A 26,112-nucleotide genomic window follows, 5' to 3' on the forward strand; every position below is an offset into this window, starting at 1 on the left:
CATCGCGGAAAGTGTGTCATGTTCCATTGACTTAAATGGCCATTGCAATGAGCTGAGGTAGGAAAGAGTAAAGCAACGCAATGCGGTAAGTGTAAAAGGGCTTTTAAAAGGAACCTGAGGTGTGAGACCTATGGAAGCTGCCATATTTATTTCCTTTTTAGACAATAATACCAGTTGCCTGGCAGTCCTGCTGATCTTCTGAAACAAGCATGCTGCTAATCTTGTCAGATTTTGTCATAGATCTGCATGCTTGTTTAGGGTCTATGGCTAAGGCCTCTTTCACAGTGGGACGTTAAAGTCGCACGTTAGAAAATGTTCCAACGCAGACTAACGCACAGCAATACAAAGTCTGTGCGACATTCACAGTGCACACGTTGCATTGTGTGTAACGTGTAGCAATATTTAAAGGGTGCTGCATGCTGTGCGTTTAGCAATTCATTTGCTGCGTTATGTGTGTTGCACATGCTGAGAAATGTTTTTTTCTTTTTAATGTAACGCATGCGCCGTTTTCGTTCCATCACTGTGCGACGAAAACAGCGCACCAAACGCAGGGCTAAAGAATATACTATAACGTCCAAGTTATAATCTTTCAATGTGTTGCATTAGAGGCACGTTATGCGACCTTAACGTCGCATCAAACGCAACGTCCCACTGTGAAAGAGGCCTTAAAGTATTAGAGAAAGAGGATCAGCAGGACAGCCAGGAAATGTGCATTATTGAAAAGGAAATAAACATGTCAATCTCCATATCCCTCTAACCTCGCTTCTGGTTCCCTTTAATGTCATGCTTATATATAGGGCACCTGGTCTAACATCTTACCAGTGCCTCTCTCTCCTTCCATCACATGAGAGAGAGTGGGAATACTGCCCCAATGTGCTACCGCCTGCCCACCTCACACACAAACTTCTGCGCCCTTCTATGTGCCCGTGCTGTATATTCCTTAAGGCTCATACACACATCCAACTTAATGCACAACCTACCGTACAACATGACCAACTACACAATAAGTTGTTTACCAGGCAAGTACGTACAAACATGCCAACCAACTAAACACCCAACTCACTTAAATACTATGCATGCAAGCTAAATGACAAACTGCACAACATGTCTGTATTCAAAAACAATAAAGTTGTTTAAAAGACTTGTACACGCGTTCCAATCTGCATGATAGTTGGTCATCTTGATCCACCGGTTGGATCTGGCAAACAACCTGCTGTCAGTTGGTCATCTGATTGTTTGTCAGCCATACATGCTCCCAACTTATCTTCCAACTGACAAGTTTGGAAGATAGTTGGACAGATTGTTGGCACGTGTGTATGAGCCTTTCGGCTAGGTTCACAGTAGGAGATTGCAAAGCTGCGTTACAAAGTCCTATAACACAGCTTACCGCACTGCAATAAGAAGTCTATGCGGCGTTCACAGTGGGACGTTAGTGTTGCTTTGTGACGTGTTGCATTATGGTAATGCACTGCTACACAGGAAAGCATACTTTTCATTGCCTGTATGTTTCACTGTACCTACTTAAAGGGAATGTCCAAGCAAAATAAAAAAATGAGTTTCACTTACCTGGGGCTTCTACCAGCCCCATGCAGCCATTCTGTGCCCTCGTAGTCACTCACTGCTGCTCCAGTCCCCTGTGGGCAGCTTGCCAACCTCGGAGGGCGGCGGGACGCATTGCGTACATTTTTATGCATTCCCGCTAGTGCAGGAACATTAACACATACATTTTTACGCATTACTCGTTCAATGCGTACAAATTTACGCATTGAACCAGTAACGTGTAAAAATGTATGTGCTAATGTTCCTGCACTAGTGGGAATGCGTAAAAATGTACGCAATGCGGCCCGCCGACCTCCGAGGTCGGCAAGCTGCCAGTGAGGGGCCAGAGGAGCCATTAGTGACGGCGAGGGCACAGGATGGCTGCATGGGGCTGGTAGAAGCCCCAGGTAAGTGAAACTCATTTTTTTATTTTGCTTGAACCTTCCCTTTAATGCGGCGGGACCGTAACGTTAATGTGCGTTACCACTTTTTTGTTGCATTTCATTTCAGTGTTGCGTTGCAGTTTTATAATGCTACGTCCTACTGTGGTCCTAGCCGAACTGTTTTACTACTGGCTTGACTCAGGACTTGAATCCTGGTCAAAGGCTCAAGCACTACATCAAAGGCAACAACCTTACCAGTACACTATCCAGTTGACCCATTATTAAATCAATCAGTAGGACCGGGTATTATATTTGCGAGAATCTCTGGGTTGCATTGCATGCAGACTGCTACTACTGTGCCGCTTGCTGATAAGGGCTCATGCCTGTTCCCTCTGGGGATCGCTGGTGGGAGACTTATGCTCTAAGTGTAGGAATCTGTTGCCACCCAATAAAGTCAATCTTTATATCCAAAATAGCAAACCCACTTACAGACAAATATTTGCTTGAGTAAAGCTGGACTAATATTTACTCATGTGCTTACAGGAAACATAAGGCCAATAATAATCTAGTTTGACAGTTTGGCAGAGGGATTGATGGTTGTGCTTCAAAAAATTCCAATTGATAAAAACGAGCTTCCATACCCATAGCTCCCCACTGTCCATTTTTTTTTGGAGAGACAGTGTTGGAGAGACAGGGATTGGGTTCCCAGTCTTTGGGAACTCAATCCCTCTGTTCCCTTTTTTCTCTCTCATGTTTCCCTCTTTCAGGGCTGATGTACAGATCTGTGTAAATGTACCATATGTATTTCTCTTCTTAAAAATGTGATTACCTGACTCTAAAGTTTACTTGTATCCTTTAGATTGATATATATCTTATTTTTACATGTTAAAATGAAGAAAAACGAATGATGATAGAAAGGTCCAGTGAGGTTTGAATGATGAAACTACATCTTTTGCTTCTGAACAGTGGTGGGCCGAAATTTCGCATCGAAATTTGCAATTACGCATCGTAATCGTAATGTGAAATTTCAGAGAAAATCGTAATTAATTTTGTATGTAAAAGTAGTATTTTAAAATTTTGCGTAATTTTTCTAGTAATTTTCGTGAAATTTGGCATAATTTTGTGCCGACTTTAGCGATTAATAGCAATGCCCCCACACATGCTATTGCTACCAAAATTGCTACATATGTTAAGCAGAATCGTGGGTATAAGTCACAAAAAGAATTTTTCAAAAAAAAGACCTTGTAGTTTTGAGAAACTCGATTTTAAAAATGCAAAGACAAATGGTTTTTAAACTATAATTTTTCTAAGTTTGAAAACCATTTTTACTTGCATTTTTAAAATCGAGTTTCTCAAAAACTATGAGGTCTTTTTGTAAAAATTCTTTTTTGACTTGTACCCACGATTCTCCTTAACATATGTAGCAATTTTGGTGTCAATAGCATGCACGCTATTCACTGCTAAAGTCGGCAAGGAATTACATGAAATTTTGCAAAATCTTATGCGAAATTACGAATGACTACATAAAATCAATTGAATTTGCAAATCGTAATTACGTATAAGTGTAATTGCGAAAATTTACGCAAAATTTAGCGAAATCTTAATTTTTTAATTACGATCATCACTACTTCTGGATTCCTTCTGATATGCATGAGAAGGGGTGTGGTGGAGGCGTGGCAGGGGTGTGTGTCTTAAAAATGTCACTCTTTCTTATCTCAAAATGTTGGGAGGCATGTGTGGCGGTATGTATACCCTAAAACTTTTTCCGTGATTTAAATCTTCTGCTTTTTGAAAAGGTGTAAATAAAACAGCATAAAAAGTATAGGCATATGTATTTACCGTAAGTCTTCCCTACACACTGTCTACCTTGGGGTGTCCTTTACTTTGTACACACTGTATAAAAATAAAAATGGAAAAATTGCAAAGTGGTATTGCAGTATGCGCCCTTATAACTTGTTATTGCTCAAGGCACTTGCCTGAGTTGTCTGTGCCCAGAAACATCCCTGCCTGTTACCATCGTCTGTTACACTCAGTAGTATACACTATTTGCAGATATCTCATCAAGACAATTTTTGGTCCTACTTCCATTTGTGGGAGGTTATTTCTTTATGCACAGAATAGCCACGCCCCTCACAGCACAGCAGCCAACTAAATACTTCTTAGCAGGTTGACAAAGAGCACTGGGCTTTCTGATTACAGAACCCAGCTTGCTTAGGAAACACACCGTGATGTGAATATACTGCAGTCTTATGTACATGTACATGGTGGGTTTCTATAGAGAACTTGCCCGATTTTTCTTGACTGTACGATTATAAAATAAGCTTTACAGCCCCCGCTGTGTTGGAGTGATTCATCCATTTCAAAGTAGTGTGCTATTAATAACAGGATGAGAACAGTTTCCAACGAAACGGAGCCAGCATAAAACAATGAGTCTGGAAAGCGCTCGTTTGGCTGTATCTTTATGGCGAGAGCGGCAGGTGATTTAGTGCACCTTTATGGTGCCATAATAAAGTGATTAGATTGTGTTATAGAAACAGGTGTTAAGCAGTCACTTGATAAGGTGCAGACCATTTACTTTCCATGCACTGCACTCAGCAACCAGCTGTGCAGACAGACGGGGGATGAGGGACTTCTGTTGCCATGGAGACAGAATATTGCCCTGTCATTACCCATAAAAGAATTTGTTCCTCTTTTAATTTATAATCTGGTGGCATTATACATTCTTAAAGCGAACCCAAGGCAAACCTAAAGGGAACAAAATAGATACTTACCTAGGAAGAGAGTAGCCTCTGGATCCTACAGAAGAAGCAGGTGGTTTTGGCGCTCTGAGCTGGGTGCTGCTATCAATCTAATGCTATAGTGCGCACCATGCGCAATGGTAATTTGAGCTTCCGGTAATCTCCAGACTCCAAATTACTTCTCCCTCTGAGTTGCTACGACTTGGAGGGGGAATTCTATTTAAAGGGAGCCCTACGATGGGCTGGAGGAAGCCCCAGGTAAGTACCAGTTTTATTTTTTCGAGTGCTCAGGGTCCCTTTAATGCTGCCGGGTGCGGCAGCAGGTGAGCGGTCATTCGGCTCACCCTGCACCCAACTCACCGCTTGTGGAATAACATGTATGCCCTACAGAGGCTCCCCACAACCTCTTGGAGACCACCACAGCTGCCTGGGACCCTCTTGAAGATCAGAATCAGCTGTATTCTCCAAGTGTGACAGTTATCGCACCCCAAATTATTTATGGTATACAATGGCATTGGCAATAGCGCAATCAACAGCCAATGATAGGGAACAGAGTTGTAAAGGCAGTCCCCTACTTACAAACGGGTCCCATCTCAGGAGGTTTTAAAGAGTTTTAAACTACTTATAACAGTTTATACAAAACTGTAACATTTAACAACAAAAATATGTAATAAAAAAAAACTGCATTGTATATTTTATACATGAAAGAAAACTTTGTATCACTGAAATGTTGTAACGTTGTAACTCTAGTTGTTGGTATGAAGGGGACATCAGGGCATACTAATCCGGTCACCACCAATACCATGTGACTTGAGGAAGTGACAGCTGGTCAATAAGAGCAATTTACTAAGGCAAAAAGGGCACAATTTACAACTACGTAACAATTTATAACTCAGTCAAGTCTCATTCCATAAACAATTGGATACAGTTATAACATGTCTTTAGCTTCTTGTGGCAACATTTTGTGACGGCCTTAATAGTAGATTAAAGCGCACCTCTGGTGTAAAGTAAAAAAACGGATACATACCTAATGGTGTAAATGCAAACCTGTTTAAAACTCACCTATTCTTACTATAATTAATAACAAACTAAAAACCCACCAGGCAAACATACAATCTTACCTAAGACACAAAAACTGCCATACAATTACCTTGTAATGCTTCACTTGTTATTTTTATCCCTTAACCCCTTGCATTATAAGCTCAAAAGGGCAGGGCTCTCAACTCTACTTTGTTCCGGTAGTGCTGTGTAATATGTATTTATCTTCCACCTCTACCCACAATTTACAAGCTAAGCTGTTGAGTATTATCTGTATCACCTGTCCGTGAAGCTGTATGTACTGTGCATTGTCTATTCTACAGCACCACAGAACAGGATTCCTAATTAAAAACAGAGAAAAGCAAGAAGGATAATGTCGGGCATACACGGCTCGTTTTATGCGCCGGATTGAGCCAGCAGCTTGATGCCGGCGCATCCCCGCTCGTCCGCGCGTGCGCACGGATCAATTGCCGCTCGTCGGAATCGAGCGGGCATGGGTCGAGCGGCATGATTGGGCCAGCTGAATATTATCAGCTGGCCGGATCAGCTGGTCGATACACGGTACAGAAATGTACCGTGTACCCCCAGCATTAGACATCCTCCCCTAGAGGACAAAAACCAAGGAAAAAAATAATAATCCTGATATGTTCATGGTGCAGGAGCGTCTCGTGGATCATCCCCCAATCATCCCCTACCCCCCTTTCCTGTACCTTCAGTGTCCCCATGTTTCCTTCATTTCGTCTCCCTTGTACTTTTAGTGTCCCCCTGTGTCCTCCTCTGTCCTTCCTGTGTCCCCCTTCTGTCCCATCCTGTTTTCCCATGTCCACCTCTATCCCCTTGTGTCCACCTCTGTCCCCAGTTGTCCTTCCTGTGTCCCCATGTGTGCACCCGTGTCCTTCCTATGTTCTCCTGTGAGTGATCCGGACACAGGGATACACTGGGCACATCAAAGTGGTGCAGTCGGGGGCAGCATATGGGGAGAGGACACCTGGTGCTGGTCCCAATGTATTATTCAGACCATAAGACGCAGGGACTTTATCCCCCCACTTTTGGGAGAGAAAGAGTGCGTCTCATGGTCCAAAAAACACAGTAGATCTAGAATTGGTGCAAAAATGTGTAGCAAGGATTCCATAGGCCTAGCTCCACCAACACACACCTCTGCCTATACCTGCATATTGCTTTTTTATTTGTGATTTGATTCACATGTCTGTGATCTGTTATTTGTACCAAGTCTCAGTCCATTCCTTCCATATCCTGTCCTCTCAGACCAGATGTGTAGTTCACAGATAGGTTCTTACTCATGGAACATATTTCCACCGTGTCCATTTATGAATAGGCTGAGGCACTCGTGCTGCTGCAAAGCCACAGATAAGTTGCTATAGCCATGCCATGCACTTCTATAGGAATTAAGATGTGTGCTGCGGTAAACTGCACGGTACAGAAAGCAAACCTATTGATGGAATAGGCAATGTTTCCCCATCCGGCTTGGATGCAAGGAAACGATGTGTATTCTCTAGTGGAAACAGGCCCGTCACCCGGCAGGGTTCGGGAAACGATCCTTCAGTCTACAGTTCAGGCCTAATGCTGTACAGACGATGTGTTAGCCTCCAGGCTAGCAATACATTTTGTTGTTATGGAATGGGGAGGGATGACAAGAGGCGAACGACTGAGCTGCTTTCCTGGGCCAGGTGGGATGGCAAGAACAATGCAATCGGGGCTGCTGGGGGGTCATTAAGGATCTATCATGCCACTACCTTAAAGGAAACATCAGGCTAAAAATGAAAAATCAGCTTTACTCACCTGGGGCTTTCTCCATCCCCTTGCAGCTGACTGTCCCACGCCGATCGTTCTGCTCTCTGCTGCCGTCCCGGGCTCCCCGCATGCTGTACAGGCCGACCTCGAGGTCGTCCTTACTGCGCCTGCGTGAAGAGCCGCTGTCAATCATGGCCACGTTGTCCGCGGCGTACTGCGCAGATGAACCCGACTGGGATGAGCTATTTACACCTGATCCCAAGCCGAGAGCCGCTAATGTGCCTGCGCTGGAGCCGGGAAGGTAAATATTTACATAGTCGCCGTTCGGACTGGCCCAGTGAGACCACTATGGGACAGAGGAGGACGGGGGAAGCTTCGATAGGATCCAGAGGCTTCCCCTCCCGAGGCTAGTACCGGCAAGGGGCACTTTTTCTGTTACAGGTTTTCTTTAAGTGAAATCAGGCAGCCCCTGTACACCACTGTACACACGCAGACTCTGTCATTTTTGCCACAAGTACTCTTTAATCAGCTCTCAAGGGGTATGTGTAATTAAACAGATTAAAATTCATTTGGAGGTTTATCTAAAGTTCACTCTATGAGAGTTTAATAATTGTTTTATGATAAAGTTGTAGCATGTCTCTAAGCTAAACATCCATGATGGACTGTCTAATCTTATCCCTTTACCAGAGCAATGTTTTTATATGAGCTGCTAGGGACGTCTTTATAAAGGAAAACAGATTAGTTTTTACCTAGCCTTGCTGCTATCTGTTCAGCATTTCATTATGCCCAGCATTGCGTATTTAGGCTTTTACAAACTGTATTATACCCTTAAGCCTGTGTTTTACATTAGAAAGAGATTAGTGAGGTAAATCTGTGTTCCTGATGATTGTATTTGGCCTTTCATTATGCTCTGCCTTGTGCTCTGTGCTATATTTGTATATAAATTCTTTCTCCATCGCAGCTGTATTCTTAAAACCTGGAAATAAAACCAAGACGTCAAATAATGACCTGCTTTGTTTGGATTATATAGATTCCCGCCACATCCGGCTGCCCCACAGCATTGGCTGAGGTCCGGATTTATACAGGAGACATGTAAACATTATGCACAGGCTCATAGCCAAAGCATGATATATGCTAAGTTACAATTCTATCGTTCTACCCTAGTATGTATCTAACAGAACCGTCATCAAAGTCTAATTTGTGCTGTATATCATTTAGAGAGGAACTATGGTTTATTGAATATAACATTGCATAAAACTGCTTTTTATTACAATATAAATGTATAAATAATTTAGTCAGTGTTTGCCCATTGTAAAATCTTTTCTCAACGCGATTTACATTCTGAAATTTATTACAGGTGCCGACATCTTTACTGCTGTAAACGTAAAACGGTGGAGGCGCCCAAAAGGTATAAAAAAAAAAATTAAAACAATATAAAAAAGAAAAACATGATAAAGAGGAACTAAAGTGAACCTCCAGACTAAAAATCTACTCAGCAGCACTGAAAAGGTTTGGTGTTTCTTTAACAGTTTCACAACATCAAAACTTTGTTTTTCTTACCCAAGCCTCATTTTTAGCTGCACAGAAGCTAAGCTCCACCCCATCAAAGAAATCTGCCCGGGCATTTTCCCCCTGATGCTGTGCAAAGCATGATGGGATTTCTAATGTTGTTGTTTCCTTTGCCTAGCATGCGCAGCTGGGAGGGGTGATCAGGAAACAGAACAGTTAGAACTGTGTCCCATGCTCCCTGTCACCTCCTTTCAACCAAAAGATGACTGCCCCCTTGAAATCACAAACATTTGCCTGTTCTTTTAAAACAGGGTGGGTAAGAGATTATATTACCTATTTTAATTAACATAACTAATGTAACTTAATGACAGTATGTTTGTTTAGGCTGAAGTTCCTCTTTATCAAGGATTGAACCTCATCCCAATCAGTAGCTGATACCCCCGTGGCCATGAGAAATCTTGTTCTTTTCTCGAATAGACCATCAGGGGGATATGTGTGGCTGATATTGTGGTGAAACCCCTCCCACAGTGTGAGGTCATGACCATGGTCCTGACAGTCTTCTCTCTGTGAATCTAGTTGCATTGTGGGAAATAACGGCCTATTCTAACTGACAAGCAAGCAGTACAGTATCTTCCTCTGTGTATATGTATATATAACGAACAAATTATGTAACAAGATTCAATCATTTCTTGATGTATTTTCTATTTTTTGACTTCTCACTTTGCAATGTAATGAAACACTTTTTTCCCCCTAATACTATCTTTTGGTAAAGTTCCTCTTCAATCATGCAATTTTTTGCATCTTACTAAGTTTTTGCATCTTAATTTTTTTTTTTGATTGGACATACTGTAATCACCAATGCAGGAAAAACTTAACTAGGACCAGCGTGTGCATGTTGCCTCAATCGAATCACACTCAGTGTAAAAGTGTTACCACGATTTCTATTTTACGTTTGCATACTTGCGATCAGGAAAATGCAAGCGATACGTTAATCGCATTTTCTCTGAAAAGGCCTTAAAGGACAACTGAAGTGAGAAAAATATGGAGGCTGCTATATTTATTTCCCATTGTGTAGATCGCAATCTACAGGTAGATCTTAAAGGACTACATGGTAGATGCTGACTGCACTATATGTTCCATTCTGTATATACAATTGTGCTCCTATATTTGTACATAGGTTGATCATTTTGCTAATTTTTAAAGCAGCTTACAAGCTGAAAAAGTGCACCTCTTTACACCACCAGTTGCCTGGCAGCCCTGCTGGTCTATTTGGCTGCAGTGCTTTCTGAAAAACACCAGAAACAAGCATGCAGCTAATCTTGTCAGATCTGACAATAGTGTCAGAAACACCTGATCTTCTGCATGCTTGTTCAGGGTTTATGGCTAAAAGCATTAGAAGCAGAGGATCAGCAGCATAGCCAGGCAACTAGTATTGCTTAAAGAGAACCCGAGGTGGGTTTGAAGAATATTATCTGCATACAGAGGCTGGATCTGCCTATACAGCCCAGCCTCTGTTGCTATCCCAAACCCCCCTAAGGTCCCCCTGCACTCTGCAATCCCTCATAAATCACAGCCATGCTGCTGACAAACAGCTTGTCAGAGCTGGCTGTGTTTATCTCTATAGTGTCAGTCTGCTGCTCTCCCCGCCTCCTGCAGAACTCCAGTCCCCGCCTGCATCCCTTCCCTCCCTGCTGATTGGAGGGAAGGGACGGGGGCAGGGACCGGAGCTATGCAGGAGGCGGGGGAGCAGCTGAGACTGACACTACAGATGTAAACACAGCCTCACAGCATGGCTGTGATTTATGAGGGATTGCAGAGTGCAGGCGGACCTTAGGGGGGTTTCGGATAGCAACAGAGGCTGCGCTGTATAGGCAGATCCAGCCTCTGTATGCAGATAACATTCTTTAAACACACCTCGGGTTCTCTTTAAAAGGAAATAAATATGGCAGCCTCCATATACCTCTCAGTTAAAGGATACCCGAAGTGACATGTGACATGATGAGATAGACATGTGTATGTACAGTGCCTAGCACACAAATAACTATGCTGTGTTCCTTTTTTTCTCTGCCTGAAAGAGTTAAATATCAGGTATGCAAGTGGCTGACTCAGTCCTGACTACAGCGTGACCCTCACTGATACGAAATTCCACTTTTTATCTCTTTCTTGCTAGGAAAGTGTTTTATAGTTGGAATTTATTATCAGTGACGGTCACACTGTACTCACTTCCTGTCAGGGCTAAGTCAGTCACTTACATACCTGATATTTAACTCTTTCAGACAGAGAAAGAAAAAAGAACACAGCATAGTTATTTGTGTGCTAGGCACTGTACATACCCATGTCTATCTCATCATGTCACATGTCACTTCGGGTATCCTTTAAGTTGTCCTTTAAGACATATAACAATGATAACATTATTATTATGGATTTATGTAGTGCCAACATCTACCGTGGCGCTGTACCATATGCTCATTATTACGATTAAATTAGTCCACATTGGGCACAGCGCAGGTAAGGACATCATGTGCCCGCCTTACATGTTTACTGTTGTCTACCAGCTTGAATTGTCAGTCGCAGAATTGAGTCATTTTCACTCAGAAAATCAGATCAGCCAAGGCCATTACAGAGTACACTGCATTTTACAGCCGTGACAGAGTGCCAGACACCTTGCATTCAGAAAGCAGACTAATGACATGAAACAAAACCCACAAGCCACTAGTTTTTTGTCACCTTGGCAACCGAGGTTGATGTGGAATTTAAAAAAAAATGTTGAAAAAAAAAAAAAAGAAAGAAAACAATGGAAACACAATAGAAGCTAATGGAGCAACTGTATCTCCTTCTGTCACCTTGTGATCTGGTCTGTCCTGACTTTCCGTTGCCAATCAATTATGTAACGTTAATCTGTGTGGCTGTGACGGTAATTGGGACATGGCGTGTGAGATGGGGAACGATTCAAATGGGGAATGAAAACGAGAGGCTGCCTCTTAAGTGATTGAGCAATATTAATCCGGCGTAACAAAGCCTCATACAGCTCAGCACTCTGACATGGCCGGCAGCAACCGAGGATTAGAGCATATTACAATATTTCTCATGCTAAGCCCTCAATTGTCCCTACTTATGCATAACAACATATTTCACTCTGCGCCGTACCAAAGATCCCAATTCAATGAAGCTCTGCCTTTTACTGTCAGGAAAACAACATGAACGTGTCTCTTCCCTTCCTCTTAGCTACTTAAAGCGGACCTGAACTCCGGACTTCCTCTCTGCTCTAAAAGATAAGCAACAGCATAATAACCTTTACAGAAAAAACATTTCTTTGTTACAGCTGATATAAATCCTGCAATACATCAGCGGTGTGTCTACTTTCTGCTTTCAAGGAAGCAGACATATTGTTAACATCCTGGGTTTACATATTAGCAGCTCTGCCGTGGCAGAGGAGATTCCCGAGCTGACACAGCTGAGAGATCACATTACAGTGGTGATAAGTCAGAGATATGGGGGAATTAAGGTGCGTACACACACATTACTTACGCCAACGACGGGTCCGTCAGACCCTCCTGCTGGGCGGACTTGCAGCCGACAGTAGCACGTGTGTACGCGATGTCAGCAGACTGATAAGGCTGTTTCTGAATAATCCCCTCAGCGCATCGTTCAGAAACAGCCTTATCAATCTGCCGACATCGCGTACACATGTGCTACTGTCGGCTGCATGTCCGCCCAGCAGGAGTGTCTGACGGACCGTTCAGAAACAGCCTTGAAAGCAGAAAGTAGACACACCACAGATTTATTGCAGGATTTGTAGCAGCATCATTTAGAAACAGCCTTATCAGTTTTCCGACATCGCGTACACACGTGCTACTGTCGGCTGTACGTCCGCCCAGTGGGAGGGTCTGACGGACCCGTCGTTGCCGGCGATGTGGCGTGTGTAGGCACCTTTAGACAGGCTAAACTTGCTAAATACATACAGGGTGCATTTATCTGTTTTTCCCCTGTCTTGTGCAAGAGTTCAGGTCAATTTTAAAGTGAATGACTGTGGTAGGAAATAGATTGTGAGATCCTGTGATGGACAGTTAGTGACAAGACTATGTAAAACTCTGCAGGAGATGTCCAAATCCTGCAAAATAAAGCAAACCTGTGAAAAAATACAGTATGTGCTCATTCACACTATGGGCTTGATTCACTAAACTTTCATAACTACAAACTTATTCCTGCTAATTGGCAATGGCACTCATCCTGCCCTGAGCCCCTGCGGGTTCGTAGCGCTCGCTATGCTACTCTGATAAGTCGTGTTAACTTTGATAAGGTGTGATATCTCTGATAAGGTGCGATATCTCTGATAAGGCGCGATATCTCTGGAAAGGTGTGATATCTCTGATAAGGTGTGGTATCTCTGATAAGGTGTGATATCTCTGATGAGGTGTGATATCTTTGATAAGGTGTGATATCTCTGATAAGGTGTGATATGTGAGTTATCACGATTTAGTGAATCAAGCCCTTAGTGGGCAATACACATAGTAACATGAAAGTACATAGACTGGGTTCCCGTGCATTGTGTTGTAACCCAGCAGGGAGCATCGTAGCGCACGATGCACACATTTTTCCATCAGGGTGAACGATGTAGAGGCCCCCAATGTCCGCATCATAACGCACTCTGTCATGCAGTCCATGCCTTGGAAATGCATGCACAAAATTGGGCTTGCGCATACGTTGTGCAGTGTGAATGAGTGTGAAATGCTTCACATTTGATGTCAATTAAATTTTTCTTCACTTTGAAATTGTCTTTCTTAAAGTACACCTAAAGTAAGAGGGATATGGAGGCTGCCAGATTTCTTTCCTTTTAAGCAATACCAGTTGTCTGGCTGTCCTGTTGATCTCTTTGGCTGAATCACACACCTGAAGCAAGCATGCTGCTAACCCAGTCAGACTTCTGATCTCTGTATTCTTGTTCATGGTGAGGCCCCATTCACACTAGAGTGTTTTGCCGCGATTTCGGCAAAACGCTCAAAAGCTAGAGCTTTTTAAAAGCTATAGTGTAATGAAACCCTATGGGCCCGTTCTTACTTGGGCGATTTGCGCTAATCGCCGCAAATCGCCCAAAAATAGGCAAAACCGCCAAGCGAAAACGCGTAGCCTGCACCATTTTCAGGTGATTTCCAGGCGATCACATTTCAGTGCTATAGAAGCGCAAAACGTGATCGCGCCAAAATCGACGCAGTGTTCAGTGATTTTTCCGCGTGAAATCGCGAAAAAAATCACTCCTGCAAAACGCCGGCAAAAATTGCCCGCGTTTTGAAAACACAGGTGTGAATAGAGCCTAAAGCCATCCATTTCGATACGTTTATCGGATCGGACGTAGATCGTAACAGGAACATGCCCACCTTATCAGTGGTTTGAACACTGGTCGAATGAGTCGATCAAAACAGTTAAGCCATTACTAGGGATAAGATTCCAAAACCTACAAAGATCTTCACCACAAGAAAAGTTATGCAAAACCCAAATTTTAATGACTATGAATACTGTATATCATTTTCTTTGCAAAAACTGATGTTTTTGAAAAAATGCATCCCACTTTTAAAAAATAAAATATATTCTCACAAAAATTACAAATTTTTCAAAAACATTCAAATTCTCACAATTTGACGCCATGATAAAAGTCATGTTTGCATATTAGCAGTCACCATAAGGGTGCATGATTTGTTGGTTACAATACAAATAAGAAGCTGTGGCGCGTTATGGAAATGGAAAATGTGTAATTATATAATGTTGACACCTGCTACCTTCTTGTCCCAAGGAAACTAAAAATTACCGCATCAAGTCACGTCATTGCATGTCCTTTCCAGACATAACCCCTATCCCAGTCTGCAAAATCTTGCATTAAAAAAATAAATGTTACTATAATACCTTGGATTGCAGTTCTGTATTATAGATTGGAGTTTAAAATAACTTTTTTTTTAGCACTCTGCAATTGAAAAAGTACCAAAATAGGAGAAAAACTATTGTCGATATTATTCTAAGTATTTTCTTGCTTGCTGATGGCTTAGGCCCGGTTCACACTTGCGTTATTTTGCGGACCGCAACAGCCGGACAGCAAAGTCCGCAAATGGAACGGACGATTAAGGGTCCATAATTAATGGACCCGTGCACACTCGTCCGTTCCTCCGGATCCAGATACGGTCTGCGGTCCGGCCTGCGGTCCGGAATTTTCCAACATGCTCCAATTTTCCGGACCGGTCCTCCGTCCTCCGCCGCAGGACCGAATCCGGACAAGAAGTCCGGCACTAGAGGAACTGATGAGAAACGGAAGTGCACAACACACTTCCAGATGTAAGCCGGATGTCCTACCCCACTTCCTGTGGGGTTCTCTATGGTACAGGCGGCCATGTGGATGTACCCAGCGCCAGACAGCCCCTAGCCTCTCCACAGCCACCCCAGAACACAGCAGAGGACAGGGACCCGACCATCCAGATGCAGGGCCCCGCAGGACAAGGAGGATGATGTCCGCACAGCAGGCTCTCCCCAAGAAGGACTCCAACGCTTTTCCAGACCTTCCAGGCCCCTCTTTGAAAACGGAAACGGACCCAGGACGCATGAAGAACGGAAGAAGATCCGGATGAAAACTGAACGTGACCTGACCGGATCCTGATGGCCTCCTCATGGCGAACGGATGTTCTCAGAACGGACCGGAACGGACCCGTGCCACCGGTAAGTATTTCATCAAAACCCAAGTGTGAACCGGGCCTTAAAGGGCATTTTACTGTTAAAGTGTGCAAATATCATCTAGGAGAAAACTTAGGAGGAAAAAGTAAATTGCCTGTGGCCCATATGCAACTCACTTTTTCTCCTGAGTTTTCTCCTAGGTGATATCGTCACACCTTGTCATAAAATGCCTTTCAAACCACCAGCTAGCAAGAAAACACTCCACATAACTTGTACTTTTTCACTAACTTTTTGATACTTTTTGAATTGTAAAATGCTGAAAAGTTATTTTAAAGAGAAGATGAAATGATCTCCTGACCTAGGAGATAGCTCAGGAGAAAAAGTTAATTGCGTTTGGGCCATTGGCCACGGAAGATGATGGTACTATATAAATTAATAATAATATAATAGATTGCAACAGCTCTTTCTTCAAACCTCCTTGAAGAAGCACTAAACACTTGACAACAATGGAAGCAATACTGTCCCGCATTGCCACCGCTGGTTGGACTTTGCTGCTACATTGCACACAAATACATTTTTTTTTACAATATTTATAAATTATGTAGTCAGTGTTTGCTAATTGTAACATCTTTCCTCTCCCTGATTATATTCTGAATGTTATCAAATATGGTGATATCTTTAGTCCTGTCAGGTGCAGTTCTGCAGAATGTTTGTTTCTGAGAATTCCAAAGCCAGTGAAAATAATGTCTTTTCTCCCAGAATGCCCTGGGAGCATAATTCTGCATAGCTAAACAGCCTAGGCAAAGCATCACTGGGAGGACGGGGCTACATACCAATACACAGCAATATATACAGTAGATATAGAAAGTGTTTCTGAGGCAGGAAATTTACAGGGTATCCTGCATAATTTAGTGCCTTCTACTATATGTCACTACAGAAATAAACTCCAGCCGGCAGCATTTTAAGATGCTGGACGTGCAGCCTATCAAATGGTGCCAAACCGCACCGTACATTTCTATCAGTGTGCCAAGTGGTTGCCGCTGCTTTGAATGTGAACTGGCCCTACTGTGTAACATACTTACAAAGACAGCTGTAATAAAAACTGGAGCAGAAGTGGAAACATCGCCCAGAGCAACCAATCAGCTTACAGCTGTTAAATGACACAGGATGCCAAGAGGTTGCCCCGGGCAACTGCCTCTCCATCGGCCCAGACCAGTTCTTTCACCATCTGTGTTTGTTAAATCGGCACTCTGCCTTCTGTGCCCAACTCTCTTACAGAATTCACACAACAGGGTTATGCTTATTGCTTATCTGGATTATAGATTGAAATGCCAATCACAGGTATTTATTGAAAAATCGCTGCCCTGGCAGGGCTGGCAGAATTGGCGGTGTGAGCATTTGAACTCTGTGCCAGGCAAGAGCTGGCATACGCAATGTGTTGGGACACGTTGCTCTGTCATTAACTGCAGCAAAAGAAAGAAAAGAAAAATAAATAAAAAATAAATAATATAAAACATACTTTCAGTTGTTTTGGTGTTTGGTCGATACATCCCCTGGTAAGGTTTTCTTATCAGAAGAGAGTGTTGCTATGAGGTCTGTACACATGCTCTCAAAAAAATTGCCAACAACCAATATCGTGGAAATGACTTTACCAAAGACAAATGACGAGTCTTTCCAACAGCCTTGTCTGCACACCGATATTGCAATCAATCAATCAACTCAATTAACCTTTTCCAGACCAACATAGTTGGAATTTATATCTTGCTGGTGGCTGTGCGGCTCTGCAGGACGTAGATTCCAACTATTGACCGCCGCACACTCATGCTGTCTCGTTGTTCACATCGCTGTTCTGCCGCTGCACCTGCTCGCTCTGCTGTCTCAGTGACAGCAGAGCTTACATTATTATTATTATTTAGTATTTATATAGCGCCATCTTCCATATCTGATTTCGACATATCTCATATCGACATCTTCCACATTTAATTTCATTGGTTCTTGACCCCATGATTACTGTGAGCCAATCACAGTAATCTATGTGCACAATAGGAAAAGCATGGATCAACTACTGATTGAGATGAAGTTTAATCCTTGGTTACAGTTCCAGAACTGTCCGGTCCTGAAGGGTTTACATACCGGGCGCACAAGCAGAAGCAACATTATGCACAACATGCACACATTCGGTACAACAATTTTGTTTAAATAACATTGTACAAAATCTGCCCAACGGGCATCTGAGTTGATCTGCCGTATGTATTGGGCAAAATGCTCAGTATTGGTCACTTGTCGTTGTTGTTTTTTGGCTACATTATTTTACACAATTGTCGTCCAATACAGCAAACTCTGACATTTATTGGTCATTCCAGACTTGTTGAGCGTGTGTACATAGCTTTCCTGTCAGGGGCGTAACTAGGCCCCACCGGGCCCCCCTGCAGATTTTCAGAGCGGGCCCCCCCCCCCTCCCTGGAGCCGTTTTGTGGGGGCTGGAGGGGTGGCAGCATGAGGGCAAAGCCGTGGCCACAGTCGGCGGGGAGAGGGGAAGTTCCCCCCCTCTCGGCTCTCCCCTCTGCACTCCCCTCCAGCTTAAATGTGTGTCCGTGGGCAGCGGCGGGCAGGAAACAAATACATACCTTCCGTGCGCTCTAGTCTGCTTTCCTCTCGCTAGCCTCTGATGTGACTTCCTGTTATACCGGAAGTCGCGTCAGAGGCTAGCGAGAGGAACGCAGGCTGGAGCGCACGGAAGGTATGTATCTGTTTGCTGCCCGCCGCTGCCCATGGACACACATTTAAGCTGGAGGGGTGTGCAGAGGGGAGAGCCCCGAGGTGAGGAAGAGGGGGGGAACTTCCCCTCTCCCCACCGACTGTGGCCACGGCTTTTCCCTCATGCTGCCACCCCTCCAGCCCCCACCAAACTGCCCCGTGCGGGAGCAGGGGCTGCAGGCCCTATTGTTACGCCAGTGTTTCCTGAAAAGAAGCCACTGTAAACATTTCACAAGCAAAGATCCCAGACTTTGAGATGGATAGCTAGCTAGCCCCATTGTTCTTTATCTATCTTATAGGCCATTCTGGAACTTACAAAGCTTGTCAAACATCCAATGTTCACTTACTATAGTAATATTGTCCTGGTTAAAATAAATCACTTTTTAAAAAATCTATCATTTAACTTGCTCTTCTTATTGCATGATTGTTATTGTGAAGATTCTATTGAACTGTTTTACTTCCTCTTCAATAAAAATTGTTAAAAAAAAATCTATCATTGCACTACACCTAAATATTGCAAAAACAGAAAAAAACTTACATACATTCTGTTTGCAATTAGATTTACTTTAGTTTGTTATCACGATTCCCAATATCGGTCGTTTGTTGCTGTCAATGACAATCGGTCATGCGCAGTTGCTTACTGAGAATTGGTCAAAAGCTTGTTAATCGGTCATTCTAATAAGGTTCAGACCGATATCTATCTAATGTATGTATGTAGCTTAACTCTTCCTCTCTCTCTTTAGTTAAGTGCCACTGACACTGGTATTTCTTTGTGTCTATTGTATTTTACATTTACAGATGATTAACCTGTCCTCACTTCAAGCAGTAGACAACATGCTGAGTCAAAGAAAAGTAAAGAACAGTACAAATAGTGCTCCGCAGTGGGCAATACTGAATGAGTCCCTGTATGATGCATTTTGGTGCACCAACCCGCACATTCTACACGCAACACCCAACATTAACGCAATGCATGCATTTCTATGTGAATAACCCCTGAAACAAAGACATCCATTCAAAAGTGAACTACCTTTAAAGTTTCTTTCCTTATTATTGTTTATTAGCACAGCGAACATTTTTTTTTACAATAACAGAAACAAGGAGGTAATAAAAATCATTTGCACCTTATTTGGCGTCCTGGAACATTGGGGCCCTGCAGTAATATTTGCGTATGTAGCGAACAAAACTAACATCGCTAGGATAAATAGGAGAAAAGTAATCCATACTTAGTTTGGGGACCTCTATAGGATTGCTATTAAAATATCATGAACATTGTGGAATTACTTATACAATTATTGTAGAAAGTGGTGCAGAAATATTATTTCTTCATGCTCACATTGATCAGAATTTTGCAACAGATGATTTTAATGTACCTTTGCAGAGACAGATAAAAGGAAAATTAGGCCTTAAGGCCCATACTCACGGGCGAGAAATGTGGCCTGTCGCCAGCACACGTGAGCGTGTGGGCGACAGGCCGGCGACAGCTTCTCGCCAGGTCCCTCCGCGTACACACGCGGAAGAGGGACCAGCGGCAAGGCGGAAGCTGTCGCTGACGTTCCTCCTCCCCCCGCCGGAAGCTCCATGTACCTACATGGAGGTTGCTGTCGCTAGTCCGCGTACTCACGACAGTTGCGGCGGGGGGGCAGCGGCGACTGTCGCCATGCGATTGAAAGTTTCAATCGCCTGGCGACATGAGCGACGGGCGACAGTTCGGGGTGCGCGCGCGTGCGGCGGCCCATACTCACGGGCGACCTGTCGCCGCAACACGCGCGCGCCGCGTGTTGCGGCGACAAATGTCACTCGTGAGTATGGGCCTTTATAGGCAAAGGAGCAGCTGTGACTCCACCTGCTCACCACCTGGTCTTTTTAGTAAGGTGAAATAAGATGGAATGAAGGTCCAGACCTCCAACAGCTTGTAGACATCCACCTACATTGCCCTGTGGGTGATCTGCCTCTGTTCTCAGGGCAGACTTGTATAATCTCTTGATTATTTTTCAATGTTCTCCAGCCTGGGAGAACCTTAGCAGATCAGGCCTATAGTTTTGTTCATGGTGAGGAGTCAGTTACACTAACCTTGTAGTTCAGGCCTATGGTTTTTGGTCATAGTAAAGTGTCAGTTACATTAAAGTGGACCCAAATTAAAAATACAAGATTTCAGAAATAAAATCTATTTTCTAAATTATAATAATAAATAGCAGCCTTTTTTCAGTTGCATGATGACAAATATAAAATAGTTTACATTTATTGTAGGAACCCCTCCCTTCCTTTCAAATTGCCGGACAAAATCTGTCAAACTGGTGGAGTGGGTGGTGTCTGGCAATGGAGGAATTGCTAATGGCTGCCCCCAGTATAACCCTAGTTATTAAAAGAGAAGGGTGAAAAGCATGCACTGAAATGCTCATAGGTTTGAAGGAGTGTTTATTTATCTTTGTTTGTGTCAGAGTGGTGCAACTAAATATTTTTAATTAAAAAAAATGTTTGGTTTGGTTCCGCTTTAGCCTCCCCAGTAGGGCTCCTGCTAGCCCTCAGATCTCCTCCTCTTTACCTTCCTGGTGTCCTGTCCAACCCCATTCCTGTGATGTCTTTTGTCAGTGTCCACTTCACCTTCAAGGCCACCTACCCTCCTACCTCCCCAGGTCTAGTAAAAGGCACTATGGAAAGTTAAAGGGCATTGGACCTATCAAATCCAATGACATTTTCCTTACTTTCCCTTAGTGCCGATTAGTGGACATTACAGCATACGGTGGCATTCTTGGAAGACATGGCTGGAAACCTTCACATGAAAACAATGGCCAGTGGCATTGAGAAATAAGACACTTGGGGAGTAAAGAAGAGGAGGACTAGGGACAGCAAGAGCTATTCTGGAGAGGTATGTTTTATTATTGAGGTTCAGAGTTCCTCTTTAGACAACTTACTGTAGAATTTACCTTTCAAAAATGGATGGCTATCATGGACCCCAACTTCTTAAACGTTCCCCCGCATCTCGGGCCACATTTTCTTTTCGTGCTCGGAGCTCTTGCACAGCTTTTCTGTTCTGGAAGCCCACCAAGGCTAATGTGATTTCTGCGTTCCACCGGCTGCGTTCCCGGCAACGAAAGTCTATCTCTTGCCCGTCCATTGTGACCAGGGTAAAGTACACCCGCTCTCCTTTCCTCTCCACACACTCTAACTTGGCCAGAGAGTCAAAACGCAGGATTTTAGCCTTTCCTCTTTTTCGAGGGTCCGTATACAAGTGCAGACCATCAGCGGTCAGCACACACCTCCGCTTCTTCCATAACTGAAGAAAACTATCGCTCCGTTTTTCCAAATCGCCTTCCTTGATGGTCACAGGTGATCCCACCACGGGACGGTTCATCTTCTAATGTGTCTGCAAGGGAAACTCTACTGAACCCAGTTTTTCTAAAAGTCTACTTAAAGGCAGTCTTTCCAAAAATCCCCAAAACATTAAAAGTGAAGTCTTTCGAGGCCTTCCAGGGGTGCTGATGAAGGAATTCTGCTCCTCAAACTTTGGTTTCCGAATGCATAGCTCGTTTTGCAAAAAAGTTAAAAATAGAAAAATGTTCTCACCTGTCGCTGAGAAATGGGTTCTTTTGCAGAACGTCTTGAAAACCGCCAAGTGATTTGATGGTGGATAGTGTTACGCCGTCTCTTAAGAGTTCTCAATGGATTATCTGTGCCAGGCGTGGGTGACAGTGTCACAAGGAAAAGCCACAATGCAGGATCTCAGTCAGCAGAAAGGATCTGGATGTGGTGCCGGAGGAACTCAGGAACTGTTTGCACAGACAGGCAGCTTTGTGTGTGGGAAGGATAGATCTAGGCTCTCTCCTCCTCACTCCTGCCTGAAGCTTTTTTGGGTGGGACCTAATGCTTCTCACAAGGTAGATGCTGCAAGTTCTTCCCAGTCACTCTCACAGCTGCATGACACACACTCTGCCCAGTGTAATAGGAAGACTGGAGTTATTCACTGACTGGGAGATTCAGCTGGCTCCTCCCTTCCAGAAGGCAGCTGAAACACTGCAGGAAAAAAATACACAGAGCTAGAATAGACAGAGCTGGTTAACTCTATTGACAAGCTTCAGGAATGATAACAAGAGATATAAGCCACATGCTAATACATTCTCTGTGAGGCCTATTTATGAAGACATAGAGAGCACATAAGAAATAAATTGCCCTTTTTGTTTTTCCTCTCCTTTTTACAAAACAATTGACTCTTTTCCGAGGGCCTATTCACACCTGGGGCGTTTTGCGGGTTAGTTTTAAGCGCTGGTGATTTTCGAAATCGCCCTAAAAGCGCTTGGGCAATGAATCCTTATGGGATAGTTCATATATGAGCGTTTCGTCTGCTTTCCGCTCAGCAAAGCGCTGCCTGTACCATTTTTAGGGCGATTTTGCTACAATGGAAGGTATTGGAAAAGCGCAAAACGCTCACAAAATCTCTTTGTGAGGTGATTGCGTTCATTCTTTTAAGAACGAATACATTGTGCTCGATTCACTATAGCGTAATGGCAGCTGTGATAAGCGCTGTTGCGCGCGACTTTCCGTGCGCAAAGGATTGCGTGCGATAACTAATGACTTTGTGCGCAAAGGTGGGATATCACATGATAAACATCGGTATCATGTGATATCACTGCAGATCACACGAACGGAATGCAGATCACGCGTTATAAGTGCACACAGCACATCACGCGATCCGCTTGAAACTTTGCGCGCGATCAGCGTACAACAACCCCCCCCCCACCCTCAAAAAGAACCTTTTATATACACACACACTAAACAGTCCAATTGAAAACAGCAGAAAACTAAATTACACAGCACACGTAAAGAATATCGTGCGCAATGAATTACGCCGTAATTGAATTAACTCACATATTTCACAGCACCATTGCTGCTTTCAGTACCAAACTCTATCTGCTTGCGCCGTAATTATCACGTGAAAAGCGCACTTATCGCGCATGCCGCAACGCCGTACACGCAATAAAAATTATCACGCGATCGCCAAACTTTTCACGTGCAACACACGCGCACAAGGGGGATGAGTTTTAATATATTTGTGAGCAGTTGGGTGGAGGCTTCAAATTTGGGTGGAGGGGCAAGGGGGTTGCCACAAAGGGGGAACGATGGCTGGCTGATGGGGCCCATTTGGGTGATCAAGATCGATGTTTGTATGGCGAGCTTTAGATATTTTTTGCTAAAATTTATAAAATTGAGGCTAACTAGTTCAGCAATGATAGGAACCAAATGTAAACATCTCAAACAGAACTCAGAGGCTTTTGAGCAGAGCAGATTGTCTAAATGATGGTGCTATTTTGGAAGATGTACTAGGCTAATCGGCTTGCATTCTTTAAACCTTGATTCATAGCAAATTGCTCACTAGCAAGCTGCTCCTGTGTGGACAGATCACAAAACTGTCTGTTACTGAGCAGGTGGGTACTCGGGGGGGGGGGGGGGGGGGGGGTTACGGTGATTCCTGGGGGGGGGGCAGTGCCCCAGTGTAGCGCCACCCATGGAGTGGTTCTTGATCGTCGTACTGTAATTAACCTAACTTAGCACTCCGCTGTACCATTCATTTGAATGGAGGAATGAATAGCCAGTCATAACCTCTACTTGCCTCTAGTCCTGTCACCTGCGGTGGGCAAATTTTTTTTGACTCTTGGGCCGGACCAAGAGCAGATAAAAGATGGACGGGGTGGTGGGTGAATTAATATCAATTAAATGTAAACGTTATTTACATTTTTCAGGGTGGGGGAAATGAGACTTGGTTCAGACGGATGGCTTTCTGCAGCGCTTCCTGTCATGCAGCGTTTTTCATGTCCGCAGGGGGACACAGAAGCATGCTTCAGACTTTTGGTCTTCATCAGTGCACAGCAGGGATTGAAATGGCTCTATGGCAGGGGTGTCAAACTCAATCACCTAAGGGACCAAAATCTTAAACCTAATCTAAGTCGTGTGCCAAATTGTTTATTAAGATTTAACATCTATTGAACAGTCTCATACTAAGTGGTGTAACTATAGCGAATGTGTGTGTGTGTGTGGGGGGGGGGGGGGGGGGGAAGCTCCTCCCCTTTCAACAGTACCTGCCCCAATGCTGCTTGAGAAGAGAAGGACCAAGATGAAATGTGGCCCAAGGCAAAATGGTAGCCTTCCCTCCCCCTTTTTTGATAAATTGGGGGGGGGGGGGGGGTGTTTACCAGACACACAAGAGTGTTTGAATCCCCAGAGGAGGATTGAGTTGAGTTGTTGTTCAAACTGACAATGTTTCAGTCAGAAACCCAGTCACCAGTGTGTTCCTCTGGATCGGAAGTCAGTGTGTTGCCATTCCTTTACTGCTTACAATGATGCACAATTGAAGCTCTGTAGGGGCCACATAATATGGCAAGCACATTCGGCCCGCAAGCATTGTGTTCCTCAACACCTGTGCTCTATGGGAAAGGGCTTGGACCAGTACAACAGAATACCCAAGCAGCTCGAGGTGACCCAAAACCGAAGGTATTTGAGATAATTTAGCTTTAAGTGAGTAACTGTGCTTACCCATGGTGCATCACTCCTGAATATGCAAATGATCTCTTTATGCCCCTGTAGCCAGACTCACACCCAGAACTGCTGGTGTATAGCAAATCTATAGCTCACAGAATTTACAGAACCACATCAACCCAAGAGGAAAGCCACACTGAGGAGAAGCCGCCATCTTTAGTCAATTAATACATGCTACTTGGTTGTTGTGCTGACCTTTTACCTTTGATACTACTTAACTTACTAACGCACAGCAAACATGCAGATCAGCTGATCTGATTTACATGTAACTTAGCCTGGACAAGTTGGTACTTGTCCAGATGCAACTGGTACTTTTTTTTTTAAATTTAACGTGACCCTAAACTCAATGAAATAAAGCCAGTTTAACTTACCTGGTGCTTCTACCCCTTGCAGCCACCCAGTGCCCGCCCCGTGACAGACCGATCCTCCGGTCCCCCCGCAGTGACCCACTTTCGTTTTTGTCGACTCAGCCAGTCGATGGCCACATGCGTCCGCGATCACACTCCCGTCATTGGGAGCATCCTGTGCATGTGCAGTACGAGAATATTTTGACGTTTCTGAGATCTCAAAAAAAAAAAAAAAGAGTTTAGGTTTAAGGCTACGTTCACAGTGGGGTGTTGCAGTGCGACATAACGGATGCATTGTAACGCAGAGAGTCGCACTGCAACGTAAAACCTATGTGAGGTTCACATTGCGTCCGATGCTCTGCAACGGAGTGCACCATCCCGCTGCATGTAGCAGGTTACACCATAATGCACGCTGTAAGGCCTCTTTTCAGACGGGAGACAGGAGTTCAGCGCCGCATCTGCCACCGCGATGCAATTTAAATACAGCTGAATAGCAGCGGATGTAACACCACGGGTCAGGCCCAGATTTACATCACATGAGCCTAGAGGCACAGATGTCCTGGCACCTTAGACTTCACCCTCCATGAACCTAGGACCCCCGCCAAACCACACTGCAAGTGTGCTGGCTGTCCCAGTTGTCACCTCCTCACTACTTCCTTTGCCCGTCTCCGGTAGCTACAGGTGGCCCTTAGTATTAAGTAACAAGAAGTACCCTCAATATTAAGTGGCTTGAGGTGCCCCCAAGGATTAGGTAACTAGAGATGACCCCAGCTGAAAGGGGATCTTGTCAATGGAATGCAGAGAGCCAGGTGAGTAACCCGTCATTCACGCTTTGCCCAGGACTCTGTATAGAGAAGGAGGGAGGCA

The 26,112-nt window shown here is 44.0% G+C and overlaps 1 protein-coding gene and 1 long non-coding RNA gene across 5 annotated transcripts in view; one reads left to right on the forward strand and one right to left on the reverse strand.

Moving 5' to 3' along the window:
- LOC137522872 (uncharacterized) overlaps positions 1 to 19,495 on the forward strand; it is a 33,463-nt gene extending 13,968 nt beyond the window's left edge. For all 4 annotated transcript variants that reach the window (XR_011022468.1, XR_011022467.1, XR_011022465.1 and 1 more), the window contains 2 exons: positions 8,808 to 8,858; positions 19,169 to 19,495. This is a non-coding gene — a long non-coding RNA (uncharacterized lncRNA). The remainder of the gene's footprint in view (positions 1 to 8,807; positions 8,859 to 19,168) is intronic.
- Positions 1 to 22,312, reverse strand: part of LOC137522871 (pleckstrin homology-like domain family A member 2) — a 39,175-nt gene extending 16,863 nt beyond the window's left edge. Inside the window, exon 1 of the mRNA XM_068243012.1 lies at positions 21,295 to 22,312. Within this exon, the coding sequence (XP_068099113.1) occupies positions 21,315 to 21,722 (408 nt within the window). The 5' untranslated portion in view covers positions 21,723 to 22,312 and the 3' untranslated portion in view covers positions 21,295 to 21,314. The remainder of the gene's footprint in view (positions 1 to 21,294) is intronic.
- Positions 22,313 to 26,112: the final 3,800 nt, after the last annotated feature.

Source organism: Hyperolius riggenbachi, chromosome 6 (genome assembly GCF_040937935.1).
Source record: "Hyperolius riggenbachi isolate aHypRig1 chromosome 6, aHypRig1.pri, whole genome shotgun sequence".
In the NCBI taxonomy this organism is placed as follows: Eukaryota; Metazoa; Chordata; class Amphibia; order Anura; family Hyperoliidae; genus Hyperolius; species Hyperolius riggenbachi.